At 40.3% G+C, this 22,923-nt stretch overlaps 1 protein-coding gene across 2 annotated transcripts in view; it reads left to right on the top strand.

The window, feature by feature from the left end:
• The window catches only part of mrpl23 (mitochondrial ribosomal protein L23), an 80,827-nt gene that overhangs the window by 11,229 nt on the left and 46,675 nt on the right, over window positions 1-22,923 (top strand). The window contains exons 4-5 of one of the 2 annotated variants that reach the window (XM_085915317.1): window positions 1,334-1,407; window positions 16,896-17,298. In XM_085915317.1, the coding sequence (XP_085771443.1) occupies window positions 1,334-1,407; window positions 16,896-17,060 (239 nt within the window). In that variant the 3' untranslated portion in view covers window positions 17,061-17,298. Of the gene's footprint in view, window positions 1-1,333; window positions 1,408-16,895; window positions 17,299-22,923 lie in introns of those variants that run through there. The other variant, XM_085915316.1, reaches the window with a different exon arrangement.

Raw genomic sequence — 22,923 nt, 5'->3', positions numbered from 1 at the left:
CAACTTTGCTTACGGCTTTCCCTGAGCAGTGGGTCGCCATTCTCGTGATTACTATTAGCTACATGTACCAGACAAACACACACTCAAATGACCACAGTGGAAGGTTTGGGTTTTTTCACATTATAATATATATACAGTAACTGTACCCATGGCAACTTCATGGACATCGACCGCCTTTTGACCTGACCAACAGCAAGTTGTCAAAAAGATTTAAGCATTTTGATGATCTGGCCATTGGCCTGTCATACATATAAGTAGATGAGTTACTCTTAAACTTCTTTTCTCTTCTACGTCCTGTGCTAATTTATGAAAGAAATGGCATTTGATTTATGTATATGATGCAAAACTGCTCATCTGACAACTCTGCTCCCCGCCTTGCCACACACACGCATCACTTTCACTCCCCAAGTCCCCTGTCCTCCCTTCACTTGGTGAGATCTGACAAGAACATGATGTCATTATCGTCTCCAGCTGGGCAAGTGGTAACCGGCATTCCCTAGTCGACAAGATGAGTCTCTTGTTTTTCCACCTAGACGCAAACTATGCAGACCTTTGTTTGACCAGAAAATGAATCAACACATCGACTTGTGAAACTGGAAAATAACTTGATCATAATGGCTGTATGGAGTGTCAACATTTGTTGGACTAACTTTTGCGCATAGTAGCTGAATTTACCATTCACAATATCAATCACTACATGTTTTGTTTTTTTATTTATTTTGATTGGTTGATACACACAGTGGTCCACTTTGGCTGTATCTTGTTACTGGTTGTCGCCATGTGTTCCGTTGTTCCAAGGAAGTTGAAATTTCTCAGACAAGGAAGTTTAAATTTCTCAGAGTTTGCCTAGAAGCATGCCTGTAAAGTTGAGATTGGCTGATACAAGATTTGCATTCTACTAGAGACCAAGGATGACTATTTCACTTTTGAGGTCTGCACAAGAAATGTTATCAAAATTACATTGCATTTTATTTGTCAATCAGTTTTGTCCCATCTATAAACAAAACATTCACTACAGTATTCTATAGTTAGCATGTCATCCAAACATATGGAGAACCTTTGACGAATGTTTGCAACCTTGAACGAACCCTGACAAGAACAACACTTGATGCCTTTTCCAAACACGTTTGCCCCTCTGTGGGATATGGACTTTGCATTAGTTATCAGGTATTTGTTAGTAAATATCAAAATTTTCATGGGGACTTAATTCTTAGTTCTCTTTTTTTAATATCATGTAATGTGAGAGTCATGTAATGTAAGAGTCTCACAATTCATATTTAAATTCTGTGATGATTACACATTGAAGCAATATTGACTGTTCTTTATTTGTCAGGTTCCAACAAGAAGAGGAATCACCTTAATCAGAGGGTGAAGCAGCCTGACTATAAAGTGGCGTATGTTCAGCTGGTAAGAATAACCCGCATACTGTACATCAAAGTCAAAGTCCGCTTTACTGTCAATTTCTTCACATGTTAAGACACACAAAGAGATCGAAATTACGTTTCCCACCGTCCCACGGTGACTAGACACAGTACACAACACTTACAATCAAATAGCACAAAGAGTAAAAACGAACAGACAAGAGCAATGAATAAGTAATAAGCAAATAACCCAAATAAATAAACAAATAAATAAATAGACAAATAAGAGCAGCAAATAGTCTGCTTCTTCCCAGTTTGTGTGTTGTTTGGAGCTCGTTGACTCCTGTCTTGTTCACGGTGGGTGGTGGAGTCCTTTCAACACTGAATTCCCTTTTGCACTGTATATACCTTGTTTGTTAGGGCTGCACAATATCTCGAAAGAATATCGATATTGTGATATTCACCCATGCATTATGCATATTGCAAAGACATGCAATAATTTTCTTATGGAAATTTAGGCTTTTAGTATGTGACTTTGACCAGTCAGAGGCAAACTTAAATGTGCATCGCCATCCAGTAGTAATTAACAAAGTTACTAATCCTTCCAGTTAATTACAATGAACTCACTCACTCACTCACTCACTCACTCACTCACTCACTCACTCACTCACTCACTCACTCACTCACTCACTCACTCACTTTTTTGAAAATGAAATGTGTGGGGGGCCGGGGGGGGGAAATCTGTGTCCATACCAATGGCATTTGTTGGCATTGAAATGCAGTCAGTGCAGCGGCTGGATTAGCTGGCATTTGTTAAATTTTTAATCTAAGGGCACAGTTGGCCAGCAATCGTTTAGAAATACACGTATCACGCCCTTAAGGATTCCACCTAAAGATTGTTCACAGCCCAACAAAGTTCATCACTAAATTCCAGATGTGCAACACTCTTTTCCACAACCAGGCACCTAGCCAGGTCGCCTTGCCCTGTGTTGTCAATGAACTGAACTGAACTTTTTTCCTCTGATTGTTGAAGATTTCCAGCATTGATGTACAACAATTAGAACGAGTAACAATGTTATAGCACTTGCAAAATCGACCGTGGCCAGTAATCGGTCATCTGAAGGACTGCTAACCGGCACTCCATTTCTGGTGGACACAGGTTTTCAGAATGGCAAATTTGAGCAACGCATAGATTTTTCCAGCAGTCAGAGTGAACCACTGTGCGCTGAACGCACCCCTGGTTTCCTTCCAAAAACATCCTTGGTAGGCCGATTGAGCACTCAAAATCCGCAAAGTGCGAGTGCGGATGGTTGTTCATCTCTGTGTGCCTTGCGATTGGCTGGCAACCACTTCAGGGTGTGCCCCGCCTACTACCCGATGACGGGGACAAGTGGTACGAATAATGGACGGATGGATAAATAACTACAAATGTTTGGTATTAATGTTGTAAAATCACCAATATTGTCACATCAAGAAGGACATTTGAAAAACAAGCAAACGATTTAACCGCTAATTTCTTTTCCAAATTCACAAAAAGCCACAGCAGAAGGATCAAAGAGCCACATGCGGCTCAGGAGCCGCGGGTTGCCGACCCCTGTTGCCTAGAGGATAAGTGTTTGCCTTCCAAGCCTCAATTACTTTATAATTGCAATCATGCTCACTTGATGGTGAACAGCATCCATAAATGTCAAATTGCAGCCTCTTTTGTTCTTAAGGTTGCTTGATATCAAAGATATATAGAGCCTATTTCTTTGGCCTGTTTTCATAAAATCATGCTAGCTAACACTCTCGCTCTCTCTCTCTCTCCCCCCCCCCCCCCCCCCCCCCCCCACACACACACGCAACTTTTGCAGCGGTTGGTACAAAACAAGTTTGTTCCTAATTGACTCCACATGTGTGGGAGAGTGTTCTGTAGGTCGATGCTCACACCGAGGCCCCCCATTCTAACCTCATCCTTCGCTCTATCAGCTAGTATTGCAGCTGTAATGCATTCTCTCTCTCTCTCTCTCTCTCTCTCTCTCTCTCTCTCTCTCTCTCTCTCTCTCTCTCTCTCATTCCTTACTTTTGGTTTGTGGTTGAAAGGAGGCCTCCTGTTAGCGGGGTTCCGTGACGGATATTTTCCTCCGTCTAAGGGGGCGACCCAACTATTGAGTAAAGACCCCCTCTGTGTGTGTGCGTGTGCACATGCGTGCAGTGGCTATTGGAGTTGCATAAGGTCATGATGGAGTCATGCCAAATTGTGGAGGTCCAGAGACAGGGCAAAATTATCAGAGGCTGTTTGCGTGTTGTAGGGTGGAGGTGCTAGTGCTGGGATGGGCAAAAACAGCACTTGAGCAAGGAGCAATCTTTATCAGATTGTTTTTAGGTCTGGCTGCACTTCATCAATTTGATGCTGCAAGAGCCTTACTCGGGGAAAATCCAACGTTGCACTTGTGACCAATAGCTTTTTTGTTTGTTTGTTTTTTTAGGGCTCTTTTGAAGATATCATGTTTTATAATCAAGATGTGAGTCATTGTCAGGATTGCGTTTATTTTTCAAATCCCTCGTACGTACTAGGTGTTGATTCATGAGATGACTTCAAGAGGATATTCTGCCATATTTGGGTTACATAAATTCAACCTCAAACATAAGAATGTGCAGCATTTTAATCAAATAAATACAAGATAAATTAAAGTACCATGATAAAGGACCCCTTTGGATTTTGGATGTAGACGATATAATCCTACACAATATAATCCAACAAGAATGTGGTCATACATTCTTGCTGCTGGCCAGACATTTCTCAAATCACCACAAAAAAAAGAATCGTACTATTCATATAGAGTTTTTTTCATAAAAGAAATGCTCTGTCAAAATTGAATTTATATTTCATTTTTAAAATGTTTTCCAATTTCCTACCCTGGCAAAGTCTTCATGATAATCAGGGGTGAATGCAGATAACAATTTTGGTCTGGTTCTTTTTTTCTTTTTTCTTTTTTTTTCAAAAGCCACCCACTTCACTGGACGAACTTTAAAGCCCCGATTCTACTGAGCTGCACGAACAATGTCTCTCTCTTACTCTTTTGGAGTTGCAACAGTAAGCAAGTACACTTTCCTGCTTGCTAGCTGCAGCACTTAAGTGAGCTAGCTGAGTGATGAAGGGTGCATGTTGAAAGCCCCGGTAGAGTGACGCTGGGAATATATGAATGAGACGTTAAATGGGTCTGTGCATTTCTGAATGATACAGCTAAATGCCAATGATCAGGTTCCCCATAGAGGATGAGGTCATATACTGTTCAATGGGTATCAAAAGTCTCGTCTGCATAGGCACAACCCACAGTCAAGGCCATGATAACCCACCTGAATGTGTTGTGAGGCAAGTTAGGTGGAGGTATGTTACTGAAGAGTAGTTTTGGGAATTCAAGCACTAGTTATAAGAAAATCCCAAAGTTGCACTGTGTTTTGTTGCGTAGGTCCCTTTCTTGAACATTTTAACCATTTCAAACATTCTTGCTTCCTCCCCCTAAGCAAAATATCCAAGATTAGCTGATACCTTCAACATGCTTCCTAAAATTGGTGATAAAATTTGTGTGTGGAAACAAGTCTCATACATTTTTCTCATGTTGTGTTCAGAAGAGTTCAAGAGGGGAGGAACCACAGTTGGTGTTCTCTGTGTTGGGCGGTGCATGGCACATCCAGGCACCTGTGGGAAGCTTGTAGCCATGTGACATAGAAATTCACACCGGTTCATGTTTGCTTGACAGTTGTTTTGCACCCAATGAAAGCAAGCAGAGATAAACCGAGATGTGTGCCTGACCAGTTCTCTGTGCTCGCTGGAATCTTCCTCGTAAATTTTACCTTTATCACTCATACAATCAGCACAGATTACTGCATGTCCACCTTGTGGCGTTAGTCAGAGTAAAGATTCAGAAACTGCGCAGCAGAAGGGAGAGTAGGCACGCAGATGGTCAAATGTGTTGTCACAATGTGGTCCTACATTGTCATCAAGTGGGCAGCTGATTTTTAGCCACATTGACACATCGTCATGCAAGTCAGTGGTTCAATGCCTTTTTTGGCTTGTGTATCACCGAACCGCCTCACTCATACGTGTTGACGATTCTCCCAAAAACTTAGCACAACTGAGTATTAAAAAAAATAAATAATAATCATCGTATTTCATTTTCTTAATTTAACCACTGAATTGATTGAATATTTTTTTTACCAAATTGAAACATAAAAAAAGCTCCTGTCAGAATATTTGACGACTCAAACGAAGATTCTTACTTGACAATCAAGGACCACAAAAAAGGACCTGCAGTTGTGGAATTTAAATATTTTCTATCATTTATATATCATTTCTTGAAGGAAAAGTAAGTGAGTGAAAGTGTCTTGTTAAAGAGGGAACGTGGCTCATGTCTCTCTATTTGACTGACAGTAGATGGCAACGTTTTGCTTTGTTCTTCCCAAGCCATTCTTCCGTGCGTTCCGCTTTATTGCCTTTTTGCAGCCTCAAAGTAGATCCTTCGGGTTTCGTGTGTGGAGTAGAGTTGGGAGATGAGACAGATTTATTGGCAAATCTGAACAGAACAATCATTGCTGATTTCATGGTCTGCTGCCTAATAAATGTATTACCTTTCACAAACATCTTGGTGGGGGATTGTATCCCCATTAAAACAAAAAAAAAGAAAAGTATAATTGTATTGGGGAGCAGCAAAAGCACCTTTTTTTTTTTTTTTTTTTTTTGGTTTGGTGGAGACAGCAAAGATGCCCTTTTCCCCCCACTTTGAATTGAACTACATTTTAGTCGTGTGACTGGTGTTGATGTTTTTCAACTGGAAACATCCAATAATTGGAAACATCCATTCAATAACTGTCCAACTCCAAAATATTATTGACAATATAATCTTCCCTCTGAACTGAAAGTTCTTTGACTTTGAACAAAGGTAGCTCATTTTATTCTCTAAATGACACGAACACACATACTTTTGAACCCCTTACTGGCCCCCTTCAAAAACAAGACGAGGGGTTTTCCATTCAGAAGAGTGGATCTCTTTGCTTTTCTTAACCGTTGCATGGATGTCGACAGTTCTTGGTCGCTTTGTAAACAATTCCCTGAATAATACAGTGCCCTTCAATTGTTTATGAGTAAGAGTAGACAATGGAAAGGTTTGGACACATAATCTTAAGGCTACTGCCTGGGAAGGTGGTGAGAAGACGGAGAGGATGTGGGTGTCCAGCCCCGATGCTTTCTGTTGTTGATCTCTGGTCTGAGTGAAGCTGTGGCTCTGTGGAGCAGCCAGCTCGACGGGGAAATGTTGCTTATCTGTAAGGAATTTTATTATTTTCGACTATTTGGATTGCTGTGGCTCCCCCCTCTCATTCCCTCCCTCGTCTTCCTTTTCACCTAGTCACGCAAACACAGGCTTCCTTACACAGCCCTGTCTGTCTGCCTGGCTGTCGCTCTGCTTCCTTCCCTGGCCTGCCTCACCCTTGCTTATCACATCAATTAACATGTTTTACTTGTGGCGCTTTGTCGTTGCCCTCTGTGTTTGACTCAGTAATAATTTCAAAATGCTTTTTTTTTTCTCTCTTTTTTTTTTTTTAAATGTTCATGTACACTTTGTTGCAAATCATTATGCGTATCGCGTATAAAATTGAAATATTTTAGTTGAATTTTTTCATTAGATTTCTTTTCGTTTCAAATTTTTAGGTTGTATTTCAATGGTTTCCAAGGTGATCCTGATTATCGGTGGGTTGAAATAGCCTTATTATTTTTCATTTATTTTCAGAATTCCTTTGTGGTTAGAACATTTTAAAACAAAGGAAATACATTATAACTGGAAGTTGGGGGACACCTGACATTCAACTGTGTTAAGAATAATTGAATCACATGAACTGAAAGAAAATACAGGTCGTACTCAACTTACGTTTGTAGATAGAAACAAAGGTTGACTAATGTCCATAAATATCAAAAAATGCCAGATTGCGTTTGCAAGTTCCTACTTAAACGTTGGTGCCACATCATCTGATATGGTACTGTAGTTCCTCTTTCTGCCACAACCCTGCCGAGCAGCACCGCTCCATATGAACTTCTCATTTTGCTCTGTCCCTTTCTCCATCTCTCTCGCTTACTTGAACGACCTCCCACGCTCATTTTTGCACTTGTCTCCATAAGCAGCTCAGATGTACAGTACACCTTGGATAAATGTACACATTTCCTTGCAAGTAAAGTTTTTTATTTAATGTATTAATGTATGACAGTATGTGTAAACAGTATATACTGTCTATGATTTGTGTTTTACCTGACCCTTGTGAGGATAAGCAGCTCAGAAAATAAATGAATGAATGATTATTTTTTATTTTGTATAAATATTATTTTTTGAAAATTAAAATACATTTAATTGTACAGACTGTAATGTGTCTGGACTTACAAAGACCCCCTCTAAACACATTGTGTTCACGTTGAGGACTCCCTGAACTAAAAAACAGCAAATTTGGCATTTGTTGGTCTTCTCAGTCATGTTTTTATCATTATGGAAATGCATCACTCTTACACTAAATTAAAATTTAACTGTGAATTTGGCACACGTATGTTGTGTCATTGCTGTTATTAATTGATATAGCAAATCAAATAGGATTGTCAATTTGTTTTTGTTCTTTTCATTTTGGCAAACATTTTTGGTTTATTTTTACCATCCAAACCAAAAAATGTCCAAACAGTTCGATCCTAGCAGAATTAGTCTTGATTCTTTCCACGATAAAGGACAAAAGATTTACATTGTCCCCTCGCTCCTTTATAGTTCAGTTATTGCAGTGTCACTCTGTTGTCAGGGTTTTTATTTGTGTCTTAATCCAATCAAATCTCTTCATCCTTCTTTTGTTTTCTCCAAGTGATCCTTAGTTGGTCTCTCATCCAGCATCATCTTCTGGCATCTTCCTTATTTGCTACCATATTTTGTCCATTTTTGTCTGAATTAGATATCCATGGAAACATGCACTGATGTGCACCCACCTAACCTTTCTTGATTACCCCTGACCTCCTGACCCAGCTGCCACTTTGATCAGCCAATCAGCTTGCGGCGCCACCCAGGTTGTCAGTTGGGCTGCCACTGGTCTGATAAAGCCCTCTGATAGGCCCCTGCTGATGCATTTCCTGTTTTGCTATGCGTCTTCGTTTTTTATTTTCTCCACCAGCTGGCCATGCATTCCTGAGAGTCAAGGGGGCAGGGGCATTGGCTGGATGTTTACGTTGTGCGTGTGTGTATGTGTGTGTGTGTGTGTGTGTGTGTGTGTGTGTGTGTGTGTGTGTGTGTGTGTGTGTGTGTGTGTGTGTGTGTGTGTGTGTGTGTGTGTGTGTGTGTGTGTGTGTGTGTGTGTGTGTGTGTGTGTGTGTGTGTATGTATGTATGTATGTATGTGCAGGGGTCTTTGTGTGTGTGTACGTGTGTTTTGGGGTGCGAGGCGGAGGTGATTGAAATGGAGAGGGTGGGGCTGTTGTTTACATGACTAGTTGGGGAAGAAATGGGGTATATTGTGGGGGTTGGGGTGACATAGATGGAAGGGATAATGACAGTGAACAGCTGTTAATGTGTGTGTGCGTCATGGGGGGCTCACAACGTTTAGGTGTGAGGTATAAAAGTGGGCGGTTCAAGACAGTCTGATTCACCGCTTGTTGTTCATCGCATCTAACATGGGAATATTTGCTTGTGTTGCTCCTAGTTGTTGTTATCAGACAAGTGTCTACTTCAACACCAGATGGATGTCAGCATCTTTGTGGGTGGTTGGGTGTGTATTTAGATGGTGATGACCTTTTTCCTGAGAACTCTGTTGCCAAGGTCCGATGTCTCCAGTTGGAGCAGACATGCCCGGACATGAAAATGCACACGTGCTTCCATTCATACATGCAGACACACACATGCACACATGCACACATGCACACATGCACACATGCACAAACACACACACACACACACACACACACACACACACACACACACACACACAGACACACACACACACATTTTGTTACCAGGCAGAAATATTCACTCATGCATATTTATGTCTCACTTGGGCACACTGTACAGTTTGTCTCCTTCTTGCACCTTGTTAATACGCCAGTCAGATTCTTGATCTTTGTACCAAGAAGCATGCATAAAAAAGATCTGGGGTTACTAAGGACAATGACTTGTTTAGTGAACATGTACAGTATAAGAGTACCTGTTCTACTGTATTTCAGTCATGTTTTTATTTTATTTAAGGATGAACTTGGATATTTTGCAATGGTCTCATTCTTGGTCAAATATTACCACAGACATGGCGAATAGTACGCCAAAGATTACGACACGGTGGTGTAAAGCAACACAAATATCGAGATGCTTGTTGGTGTTTGCCGTGATATGAAGAAAGGTTCCATTATCACACAATTGTTACCCTTGCTAAAATAACTAGGAACAATATAGAAATTGAAAATGTAGATCGATATATATAGAATAAATGTATTTGCTATCGTAATGAGACGATTCCCCGATGTCACCATTGTAGTGAGACGTCTGCAAAAGGTGATATCACGTCATTTGCGCGTCACAAATGCAACGTCAGTGTTTTACTATTATCACAAATGTCCACTTTCTTCTTTATGTTTCAAGTGGAATTAAATTAAAGTCAAACATACGCACTTTTACACTGACACAAACGCGGATTAATACAATTCAATTTAAAGTCGTGCATCGTTGACAGTCCTGTTGGTTTCATATCACGTTTGAGGCGTGCAGGACTTCTCATCTGTCCACATCTCACTCTTCTACTTTTTTGTGGTCATATTTCCTTATGATGGTTACCGGAAATATTTTCTTCAGAGTTAATTTGAATCAGATTTTGTGCAGTGGACAAACTTAACCCCCTACCACACACGCGAGCACACAACACCACTTCCTTATCTTCACATCTGTCCCTCACTCCTCGGTTTTTGGATCATAGCTCTGAGGTCTGGACAGAGGAGCAACAGTGGAGAGATTCTAAGTGTGGATGTGTTTCTCTATGTCATTGAGAAAGTAAAAGTGAATGTGTGGGCCACCCAGAGTTCTGGCTGCTGAAGCTTTATACAATCATTTGGCCTTATCCATCCAACTTTTGCATCTTCTCTCCTGCCTCAAACTACTCCTCAGCCATGTATTTTCTGTAATTAAAATGTTTTTTTACTCACTCTTGCACAAGTCAACACCCTGCGGCATGATGGCAAAGATGCTTCGTTTATAGCATTGAGCTACAAGTACGTTTGACCATACAAGTACGTTTGAACGTACTTGCGAGTACGTTCGAATGTGCAGTATTTGCCAGTCAAAATATTTTCACTCCACATTGGCAGCTTCACGCTTGTGAATTTGAATGGCATGTAGCACCAATTGATACATGTAGCAATAAATAAGTGTTATACGTATATATGGACCAGGAAAACAAATTTAATATCAGCAGTGACTACTATTTGAATATGATTATAACTAGATTTAATCAGTTATACTATATTAATTATAATATACTATAATTAGTGTGAAGGCAAAGGCCTTCATACTATTGTTTTTCTACTTTATTATTATTTTTTTCTTCTTCTTATTAAACAACTTATTCCTCCCACTTTTTTGACACCTAACCACTCCCACATGCTTTAACCGATTCACCCCATTCCAACTTTCACACGTTCCAAAAATTCACGGCATTTTTGCTAACATTTTTTTTGTTCATAACATTTACCGTTTTTGCGTTTATTAACAAATTTGTTCCTTAAAATCCCCCATTCATTCTTAATGGCACATTCAACACGAGCCATTTTCCCGAGTGGGTTCGAATCTCACATTGGCCGTTATTTTTTATTCATTCATTTATTTATTTAAATTTAACACATCATTTTAATCATTTATTTTATTTAACATCATCATCATTAATTTACCATTTCTTTTAATCATTTTATTTCTCATCATTTAGCATCATTCCACCGCATCAACAGTAAGTCACTGTTTAGCTCAGTAGGTACAGCATCAGACTTCCACCCTCAACGTCGTGAGTTCGAGTCCCGAGTTCAAGCCATTTTCCCGAGTGGGTTCGAATCTCACATTGGCCGTTATTTTTTATTCATTCATTTATTCATTTTATTCATTATCTTTTAATTTTAACACATCTTTTTAATCATTTATTTATTCAACATCATTAACACCATTATTTTTTTTCCAATTTTATTTCTCCTTTATTTAAAATTCATTCATTAAGACACTGGTTAGCTCAGTAGGTAGAGCATCGGACTTCCACCCTCACCGTCGTGGGTTCGAGTATCGCAATAACAATAGTGTGAAGTGTCTTCTCCTTCACACGCAATTTCTCCAGAAGTTGCAAATTCATGTTCATGATAATTATTTAGAATTATACATGCTGTCAAGAGAAGTGGTGGTTTACAAAATTAAGATGATTGAATCCTCTCAGGGCTTTTCGGTTATCGGTAACTAACTCAGTATTTATTTGACAAATGTATATCCACACATAGTAAAACCATTTAAGAAATCCTGCCAAAATTACCAATATGTGCTTGTGAGGACATTTGAGCTAAATTCGGTCAGTTGCTGAACTTTTTTTTTTTTTTTCAGCTGAGAACAAGCCTTAAATGGAATATAATATGGAATAACTACCCAGGGGAAACTGTTGACTCTTATGAACAGGTTGCCTTTTGTGTTGCCTGTTGATGTCAGAGACGAAACGTTTCACAATTGGAAAGCCAAATGCAACAACATGCGTAAAGTCTATTTTTTTTTATCTAGTGCAATCATGACAATGAGTTAAGATTTGAGATATGTTAATTCCCTCAGCTTCTTGCCTGGCACAATGTGTAACCTTGCACAATGACACTTGCTAAGATTTTGTTTAATAAATACCCGAGAGTCCATCTGATCTTGGTTTACTCGCCTCACTTTCATATTTCTTGTGTAATGTGACCTTAAATGAACTAAAAACTAAATTAAAACAAATTAAAATAAAAAAAACCATTCTTTACCTGTGGTAAGGCCCAAGAAAGAAACCTTCCAAATATGTGATAGCTCCTCCTTAGGCTGTCCTTTTTTGTGTGGCACTATTCTCTCAAAGTGTTGGCCAGTAGTCAAAAATAGGAAACTATGTCTGTGTACATTTCATTTTCAATCATCACTTCTCCAAAAAGGGGCATGATGCACGCTCAGTCAACACAAGCGGAACCGCTTTCATACACATTGGCACGGACCCACATATTCACGCACGAAAGTAGACACATGCGCTCATTGAGACTGGAGTCGCCCCCAGCTCTAATCCCCACAACCTCACCACTGTGGTCTCCTTCTTACGCCAGTCTCCTACCGTGTGGTCAATACTGGATCAAACCACATTTTGAATAGCTTCTGTCGCTCTCACTCACGCACGTAAACACATCGCACACCCGCACTCTCCATCAGTTGTCAAAATGTCTACTCCGGTATGATTCATCCCACCGCACAGCCACCATGGCCACAAGACGCGGTGCCTCAGGACATTTCTCACTGTGTTCATCAACACTTCTTGTTTCAGTGTACAGATGCGTATAGTAAAAGGCCTGACCACCAACATTTGGTTGCATTTATTTACTGAACTGCCTTGTGGATGCAATTTTCTCATGGGTCTTTTTTCTACAATTGATATAATGTCAGTCGCAGTGTCACACTCTTAGTAGCATTTTTAAGACTCTCTGACCTCAGGGAGAGTTCCTCTATTCCAGAGTTCCAAGAAGCTAGAACCCTTCAGTCACATCTGATAGAGCTCAACAAGTGCTTAGAAATTTTCAGACACCACAAATGAATGGATGATCTCAGACCTAGACTATGAAAGTACTCTATTTTTGATGCATTTGCTTTGATTGTCTTATATTGCACGAGCCTGCGTCACCACCTGATTTTGAGTGGTTTTGCAATTGACAGATTTCAACAAAAACAATTCAAAACTCGAGTTTTTATTCGCCATGATTGAGCGTGCCAAACAAGGAATTTGACTCCGGTACATCACAGCCTCTGTTCAACATTTAGGTGACTAACAACACTCGGGACATGTGGAAAATGACAAATATTCTCAAACATCCCCTGATTTTAAACTCCCAGGACGGCAAGAAAAAACTCAAAACTCCAACTAGAGGAAATGAGAAACCTTGAGAAGAGACCACAGAAGGGAGGGTCCCTCTTCCAGGATGAGGGATAGGGGTTATTTAAAAAAAGACATTTGATAACGTTCTTGTTTAATTAAGAAAGATGTCGGTAATGTCATGGTCGTGCCATCTCGCTCATCGTAGATTAGCTGCTACTGGTGTTACCACTCAAAGATTTTTCTCTCAAAGCAGCAGGTTGAATCAACCTTGTGTACTCACAGCAGGTGACTGTGCCGTTAATGTTCTATTCAAACAAAAAATGGAAGAGAGACATGTACGGGCACCTTCCTCTTTTTCTCAAGGACATTTTAATACATCAAGTCTGAACAACTATGTCTTCCATATTTCATACTTAAATCTAAACCTATGAATAATAGAGGACTCACCCTGCTCACATTTTCCTTGTATTGATTTCACATGCATTTCAAGGCTGCTGAACACAGCATTTTCTTCACTCTTGCTCTTTTTTTGCATAAAGGAACAAATATTTTACTTGAATACACACAAACTATTTGACTCCAAAACTTATTTTTGTTCTTCATGGTCATTTTGTGGGAAATGAGAAGCAAAGGTCATATAGAACAAAGCTGTTCTTTGTATGTGTCTTTCCATTTCTTTTCATTTCCCATCTTTCTCTGCGTTTCCGTGCCCGATTTGAAGCTTAATTTGATTTATTTTCCTAAATTAACTCTTAAAAAGGTCTGCAGTCAGTTAAAGTTAGCGCAAGAAAGTAATTCACAATCAGTTGGTAGGGTTTCTTATCACCATTGCACCTTAGTTCTCCACCAGAGTTCATCCTGTGAGCAAATTTCTATCCAAGTCGCTAAGTAACCTGTTAAAATCAATCACAATTGGTCTAAAATCTGGATGATCCAATTAGAGATAGGAACCACTCTTTTTCACTTCTGCCTGATGTGCATTCACCAGTTGTTTTGAACATTACTCATGCATTTTGCCTGTGTGCTCTATGACTCTAACTCACTGACACAACATAACCAGCTTTAAATAGGACCACCATAAAGCGAGAAACACACACTGGAAGTTGAGTAACTTCTTTCCAATTGAGGCAAACTGTGGCTTTAATGGGTTGTTCGTGTGCTAAAGAGGGGTATGGTTACATGGCTCGGCGTAGGGGCCTCGTACCAGCATTCCATGACAGTGGCTTGATTTAATTGAGAGCATGGTGAAGATGATGGCAGAGTGAGGAAAAAGCTTTTCTTCTTGTTGAATTGAAGCAAAATCTCAACGCTTTCTATCTTCTCCAAAGGTCACACAATTTACATCTTCTTTTACTCACTCACTCAGTCACTCAGTCACTCACTTACGCACGCACGCACGCACGCACGCACGCACTCACTCACTCACTCACTCACTCACTCACTCACTCACTCACTCACTCACTCACTCACTCACTCACTCACTCACTCACTCACTCACTCACTCACTCATGCACACACACACACACACACACACACACACACACACACACACACGCACACTCACACTTTTCTTTCACACAGACAAATGCACAAGGCAAGAGGCAGACTGCCATCCGGGGCGGAATGTTTTCCGCTGGGAGCGCTTGGAGGCCGAGGGGGACACAGGTTAAGTCGTGTCATAATGTAATGAATATTTTCAGAATGCAACAAGTTTCTTAACTGACTGGCTGCAGAAATATGTCTTGGCAATTACTTAAATATTATCTGTTGTATTATTTTGTTCATTCACATAGTTTTTTTTTTATTGTCAAAGTACTCATCGATCAACATAAGATGGTTGTGTCTTTTTTTAAATGAAGGCGGTGGCGGATAATTAAAAAAAACTAAAACTACAATATATGAACAAAACGTACCCGAATTTGAAAGTTCTATATCCCGGGAATCCAGTTTATATTATTAATATTCCTAATATTATGTCACTGGTTCAGCTTGTAGCCTGGTAAATCGAATCGAGTAGGTGTTGGCAATACTAAGTAGTACTAGTAGTTCATAATTGAAATTTTATGAACTGAGTTTATGGTTCCAAAAATAAAAACCTCTCAAATAAAAACCTCTCATCCTTGAATGAAAGTATACTGTCGTTCAAAACCATTCATTGGCCCCAAAATGAACGTGTTTACAAAAACATCCACGGAGCAAAAATGCGCTACGCTCAGTTCATGTTCGTCCAAAATTAAACGAGCTCAGGAATTTTCGTTCGTTGAACGCATTAAGGTACAACACTGCCTGTTAAATATGGCGAGAATCACACACGCGGGGGTGTCACGGTTGAGTTGCGCATGCACAGAACGGAAACACCAAATAATCGTTTGTCCTCAATTATATGACTTTTGAGATCGTCTGGATACAAAATTGGGGTATTTATTAAAACTTGATTAATTGAGCAGCCCGACTAGATATCCAATAATAATACCAGTGAAAGCTCCCTCTTAAAAGGTTTTGGAAGCCCACTCTAGCCTGCCTCTTGGGAATCAAACCAAACTATGTGGTAATGAAAGGCTTGTTTCTGTCGGTATTTGGGGTGGGGGTGGGGGTCGTGGGGTTGGAAGCAGACAATGTAACATTCACATCAGAGTCGGCCCATTCTTTTATGCCTACTCACTGAACCCAAACTAAATACTCGACATATTTAAACTGAATATTTGATATGCAGTTGCTAGAAGTTTACTTTGTGATGTTGGACCGAAATCATGAAAGTGGATTGTCAAAGGGAAGCTGTTGCTGGTGTGTTTGCAACTGTAGATCACCTTGGAGCAGGCGGGGGGCTTTATGATGATTAATGGTTTTCGCACGATCCAAACAGTGATCGCTGCTTACGATCTGGCGCTAGATGCAGTGGAGTCATTTCAGGACTGCAAGAATTTGGCTCCAGTTGAAAGGCTCTGCCAGGTGTCCATTGGAGAGAATAAGAAGGATAGACGGTGTTGGATGTTGCACCCACTGACCTGAGTGTGTGTGTGTGTGTGTGTGTGTGTGTGTGTGTGTGTGTGTGTGTGTGTGTGTGTGTGTGTGTGTGTGTGTGTGTGTGTGTGTGTGTGTGCGCGTGTGCGCGTGTGTGCGTGTGCGCGTACTGTACTCCACACCAGCCTGACAGACTGGTGGGCCAGCGATGCATTAGCCATGACCACAGATTGGTATGGAATAAATAATGGATACCATCCTTTACTTCTGAATAAATCAAGACCAAAGAAATGGAGAGAGATTACATCCAGGAGTGAGTTGGAGAAATTTAAAGTTCGGGAAGAGGAGTTTTTTGTAAAACCGGAAGAAAACACCGTCCTCACTTTTTGCATCTGCATTTTTAGCTTCATTGTGTTTGATTAGTTCTTTTTCGGTTTTCTTCAATCATTCGTTGTGTTGACTTGGCTTTCAGGCTCAGGGTCAGACATTCGCTTTCCCTGATATCTTCCCGGAAAAGACCAGCGCGCCAGAAGAGGGTTCTATGGAAGAGATGCAGGAGAAGTTCATGGAGGACGAGAAGCAAAGGCAGAAACCTGACCCAAGAAGAGGAGGGGTCACAGAGTGGTTCGGACTCTGAGGCCGCTCACCTACTGGGAACTGTGTGTGTGGGCGGGTCGGAGGCCCTTTCACTGGCTGAAACATACTGAAGGAGCAACTGCTGGGATGCCATTTCTATTTCTGCATACCAAACTCACAAGTGTGCATATGTCTGCATCTGTTCGCGTGTGTGTGTGTGTGTGTCTTTTCTACCCCAAAGTTGTATTTGTCACAAATCTCATTGAGAGTGAATAATAAATATGAGAATTGTAACTGTGTGTAACGAGTAATTGTGCAGGTTATTTTTAAGTTACATGTTGACATTTGTTCCATTTTTGCAAGTGTAAAGATAAATAATCCATTGTTCATATTCAAATGTGAACAAGCACAAAGACAAAGATGTCACCTGTCGTGACTGTCGCACAAGTGTGAAGATGAGAGGAGGAAAAAAAAAAGCGCATAATAATGTACAGTATAGTGTGACTCATTAAAACAAGCTACTTTCAATGTAATGAGTGAAAATTATATCCTAGAATTAAGTATTGCGACGGAGCTGAAGTCTTACGGTACCTTTACGTAAAGCAGAAATATTGGAAATTGATTTATTAATGTTTGTATCCAAAAAGCTGGATGTTTCACAACCGATTAGATCTTTAGTAATCTGACTGTGTCTGAAAATGTGTGAGCAAGCCGTTCTGCCCTTCCACCCCACTGTTATCAAACACGGAGCTGCACAGCCATTGACTGGCAGCTGTTCCAGGGCGGCTAAAACACTATTATGTCAAAACCAAAAGGTAAGCAGATCTGCTGTGTTAACACAGATTAGCGTGAGCTAACAGTGTTCCCAGCATTAGTTTTTTAGCATTAGTTGGCGTAGTAAAGCGTCCCTTTAGAGGTGCATTTTTTTGTCCAATCTCAAATCTTTGTGTGTTTTACTGTACTTTCATTCCATTCCATCTTTGTCCATTTTTCTTCCTCTTTTGTATGTTTCTGCGATGGTCTTTTTCTGACTAACAGAAGCGGTGTGGTATCCCTTAAAGTTTTGACTTGCAGCCAGTTGGAAAAGACCACCGGGACAACCCACATCCTTTTCTTTTTATGAGTTTGCCTCGGATTAATTGACCAATTTAGGTAAACAACATTTGAGATGTTTCAGCAAAGCAACATCATGGAGTGTTTTATTATTTAGTTATAGCACCTCTAGCCATTAGCTGACAAAATCTAATTATTACTGTTTGTTGCAATAAGAAGCAATAAACAGTCACTTGTCCAAAAGTGGTGCGCTAGATTTTTCTTGCTCTCCTCGTCTCATCTCCCATGACTGCCGCACTCAACAACCGGCTCTCCGTGTTGCTGCTCGCCACACGAGCTGGCTCGCACACGTGCCAGCGTGGTCTGGTAGCTGTTTTGACAAAGTAATGATCTGCGATTGAATCGGGCCACTGGAGGACTGAGCTGTCTTACGGTAATAAGGGCCCATAAAGGGGAGGGACCGCTCTCGGGCCCGCTTAGACCCTCCATTATGCCTGCGAGCCAAGGTTACAGTACGTTTCTCGCAGCCGTGACCACAAAATGCTGGCTCATACAAAAGGTCCGGTACCCGACCCTTAGCAAGCCAACTCTTATATCACAGACAACGTCAATATTGATCCTGTTGGCCCATTCATTGTGTGTTGCCTGGAACTGCTAACTCCCGTTGTGCTGATTTTCAACAGTGCAATTGACTTATTACTCAGCTATTCTGTCTGCTGTGTTTGTATGCTTGCTTTGTTCCTTTTTCACCCCCATTTTTTTTTTTTTTACTATTTGCCACGTTTATTTTTCCCCTCCAAGAAATCCAAGTCCTCATCTTGTCATGCCTTCTGTCTGACTTCATGAAGGTAGCTATTTAGTGGACTGGGAACTAGTTTTTGGTCACAACTATTTACAATGATCACACACCCTACTACAAGACAGAACGAAGATGTAGTTTCTCATAGCCAATCAGCAAAGAATTCCAACCATAATAATAACAAGGGGTTAGAGAAGACAATGAAAAGAAGCATATCGTACAGTGGTACTGAAGATATTTAAGTTAAGTTAATTAAGGTTGCAATTTAGAATTTTCAACTTTTTCAATGTACAAAAACCCTATGATGACTTCCATCATACAGGCACTAAATGTATGAAATATGAATACAACTCTGAAATGGATTTATCATATCCACGTCTCCTTGTGGAGAACAGAGGAGATTTGGGAGAGTTAGAATCATCCCCCTTTGCAATGTTAGTGTAATGAATGATCAGGTTGGCTGTAAAGTGTCCTGAGTAATATTAAATTAATATTTTATGATTGTGTTTTGTTATTTTCAGTGGTGTAAAATAGCATTGCCTATTATTTCTCACAGGTGCTAATCTGTTGATCATTGGATTGACTCAACACGTTTGAATGATGACACCAGGAGAAAACGATGATTTGAAACCTTGTTTTTCAGAGCATTGTCAGACAGTCGATGAGATCACTTTTGCTCCCACTGATGAGTAAATCAGTGAATAAAAATCAAACTGAAGCTGCAGGAGGTGTTAAACAATTGAGTGAGTCACTGGAAGTCGAGACATACTTGAGTCTTAACGGCCTGACATCTGTTTTTAATTTGAAAGACTGGTGTTTCATAATGATGTTAGAATAATGATATTCTCACATTTTTACTCATAATCTTAGGGATTTACCAGTAATGTAATAATCAGTACAATTTCTGATGTTTTTCCAAAGTATGCAATTTCATATTTTGAATATTAAGATGTGGAAATTTAGCCCAAATTGCACAGATGACAGGTAATCTTACTAAAGAAGAACAAACAGCACAGGTTGAACACAACCACGTTGTTTGCCTATGTGTGCCCTGTGATTGGCTGCTAACCACCTCCTCGACCCTCGTGAGGATAACCGGTTCGGAAGATCGATGGATGGATGGATGGATGGATGGATGGATGGATGGATGGATGGATGGATGGATGGATGGATGGATGGATGGACGGACGGATGGATGGAAATATAGAGCTAGAGACAGAGAGAAAAATAATAGAAGAATCAGAAAGGCATAAAAGTTGGCACCAAACTTGGTAATAACAATCTTATTGTAAATATTGCCGTTTGAGAACAGCAGGTTGAGCAAAAAGTACTGAAACAATGGCTATGTGCATTCACAGGGTCAAATGAAGTTCACCTCCTAAGGTTAGTTCTGAAATCGTATGTGAAAGCCCAATATCCTCAACATTTTGTGAACACTTTATCCTTCTTCTGCGTGGGACTAGGACCGAAACTTTCACCCACCAATTGAACCAAAGCTGTCAAAGAAAACACCCTCAGTACGCCAGAACACCCACATGGCACAGAGCGGGCTCCCAAATTCCCGCACATGCATAACGACATTCACACCAGCACAATTATCAAGATGCACTAGTTTTTACACTCGACTGCAGAAGCACCGTCTCCAAGTATAAAGCCCAGAAAGTCAAGGTTGAGGGCAATGACGTGAAGGCATTTCCTCTGATAACCATCCAATCTCAGACTATGATGTCATACCTATACTGCTCATAGCCCCTAGGGGGCATATTTGCATGCCATCTGGAGATTTTTGTATATCACTGTGCATAATGCATGAATGTAGCTCTTCTGCATTAGACCTGCAGCAGATTCTGTCTTAAAATTCATTCTTTACTATTTCAGAGGAAGCAGCAATTTCTAATCTTATATAATTTTGGATCCATTTCCGTGCTGCTTTAGGTTTTTTATTTCTGTGATGGGCCGTAGCAATCACATTACTCTCAGGGGAAGAATGATACAGGGTGACATGAAGACCTGCAACTCTGAATCTTACTTTGACAGCGCTGTGGTTTTAAGTGACAGCTGAGTGGAGAACCTGGCGTATATCCAAAATGTACTATGTTCCTTAAAAGTGCCTCCTTGCAAAGCGAGGCTCTTCGATGTTTTGAATTGACCTTGTTATGGATAGACCGGAGTGTGTCTACCCCAACTCAATGCAACATCAGCAAGAAGCTCCTTCATTATAATGTGAGACAATTTGTAGCAATAAGCACCTTGCCTTGTGCCATGAGCTCTCCAGAAAAAAGGTCATTGTGGGTACAGACTGTAGCATGGCAGTTGTAGATGCATAACTTGATTTAACTTTGACTTTGAGGTGATGTGGTATCCTGTATATACTACGTGAAGGGCATATGTAGATGAATAATGCATGTGCATCAGCAAGACATAGCTGTGACCCTTTGGCATGAATTACTTGACTCACAACAGGTGCTGAGTAAAACTTAAAAGAATGTTTTGAATATGACTTAATCAATTTAAATGTTGATTTAAAATATGTTGGTACAAAAATTCAAAACAAAAAAACAAGTAGATGTCATCTAATGTATTTGAACGTTTGTCCGTATTGTAAATGTTCACCTATTGCATGTGTGTCTGGAATGTATCCCCACTATCAACGGGGGCTCACCATTGTGGGAGGCCAAGAAAAGTGACAGTAAAACAGACAAAGCTAACATCAAACTGGAAACTGTCCAGCAGCTCAGGAGTGCCAGGATTAAGTGAGCCTCTGGTTTTACGCCACGAGAGTCCAGAAAGGTCTGCTAAGAAATGGTCTCTATGGAACTATCACACGCGGATTCCTGCAACAGATGGTATGAACCCCACTGATTCCTGATTTAAAGGCCGTCCATTCAGACAGGATAGACATGTCATCTAAATAGACACAACTGAAGCACTTAGCTGAGAACAACCCTCCTGCCAAGAACTTTAAAAAGTGTCCAAAGAGAGGAACTGGTGCTCTTTTACAGGACACCAAAAACAAATAAGTCTGACAACACTTGTAAATGTATTTTTAAGTACCTCCAAGGTTGTATGTCTTTAAGTCACAATTTACAATATAGTGTTCAGTTTGGACTTCCAACATCATCAATCCTTCTCGAGAAAAAAAATAGAGTTGCTCGGAAACTTCTTGTGAGACTTCAATTCGGTGAGTATCCAAGGCAGAATTCCTCAATAAGCACAGTCCAGTCCAGACCTGAGCCCAGATGCCTTTCTTTATGGACCTACAGCTATTATTGAGTCCTTTGAGGTATGCTTGCAATTTAACTAGCACCACTTTTGGAGGATTTATGGTTGTTTTCTCTGGCTATCACTGTCGTCCAGGGGTCAATAATCTTCGTGAGAGCTACTTCTTGGGCACTGAAGGGTTACCTGTTTACACACCACAGAAATGAAAAGAAATCTTCAAATGATCTTTATTGATGTATTATTTATTGTAATTTATGCTATTCATGTCGGTGAAGACCGATCATGTCAATGATTCCTTACTATAATTGTCAACAATCGTTTTAAAAAGTAGGACGAGCATCAACATATATTTCATTTCCATTAATCTTGTGTTTACATTCTAATGATCACTTCTACAGCATTCCAAGGAAATCTCAATGGATTAGCACTCGAGCTATTTTTAGAACAGGCTCACAGGTTACTCATATGCTTCTAGGGGGTGACATTTTGGTGACCCCAAAATAGTAATTTTTCCGTCCTTCCTTCCCTCCCTCTCTCCCAACCTCCCTCCATCCATCCATCCATCCATCCATCCATCCATCCATCCATCCATCCATCCATCCATCCATCCATCCATTTCTCCCACATCTCCAAAGCATGCATTTGAAACCTTGTTTTTCCAGAGCATTTTCATTCTTTCGACATCATCACTTGGGTGGTACTTGTTCAAATGATTCAACAGGATTGTTGTTCTGCCTGTTATTGAGGACATACTGTACCTTGCACAATGGCTTCATTTAATCCATGTTGCTTTGGAAATACCGCCAAACAGGCGATGGTGAGGAACTTTTCTTTTCAAAATAACAATCTT

The sequence above is a fragment of the Syngnathus leptorhynchus genome, chromosome 6 (genome assembly GCF_054491065.1).
Source record: "Syngnathus leptorhynchus isolate UIUO chromosome 6, UIUO_Slep, whole genome shotgun sequence".
Lineage (NCBI taxonomy): Eukaryota > Metazoa > Chordata > Actinopteri > Syngnathiformes > Syngnathidae > Syngnathus > Syngnathus leptorhynchus.
The sequence above is the reverse complement of the archived record's forward strand: the minus strand, read 5'-3'. Positions and strand labels throughout refer to the sequence as shown.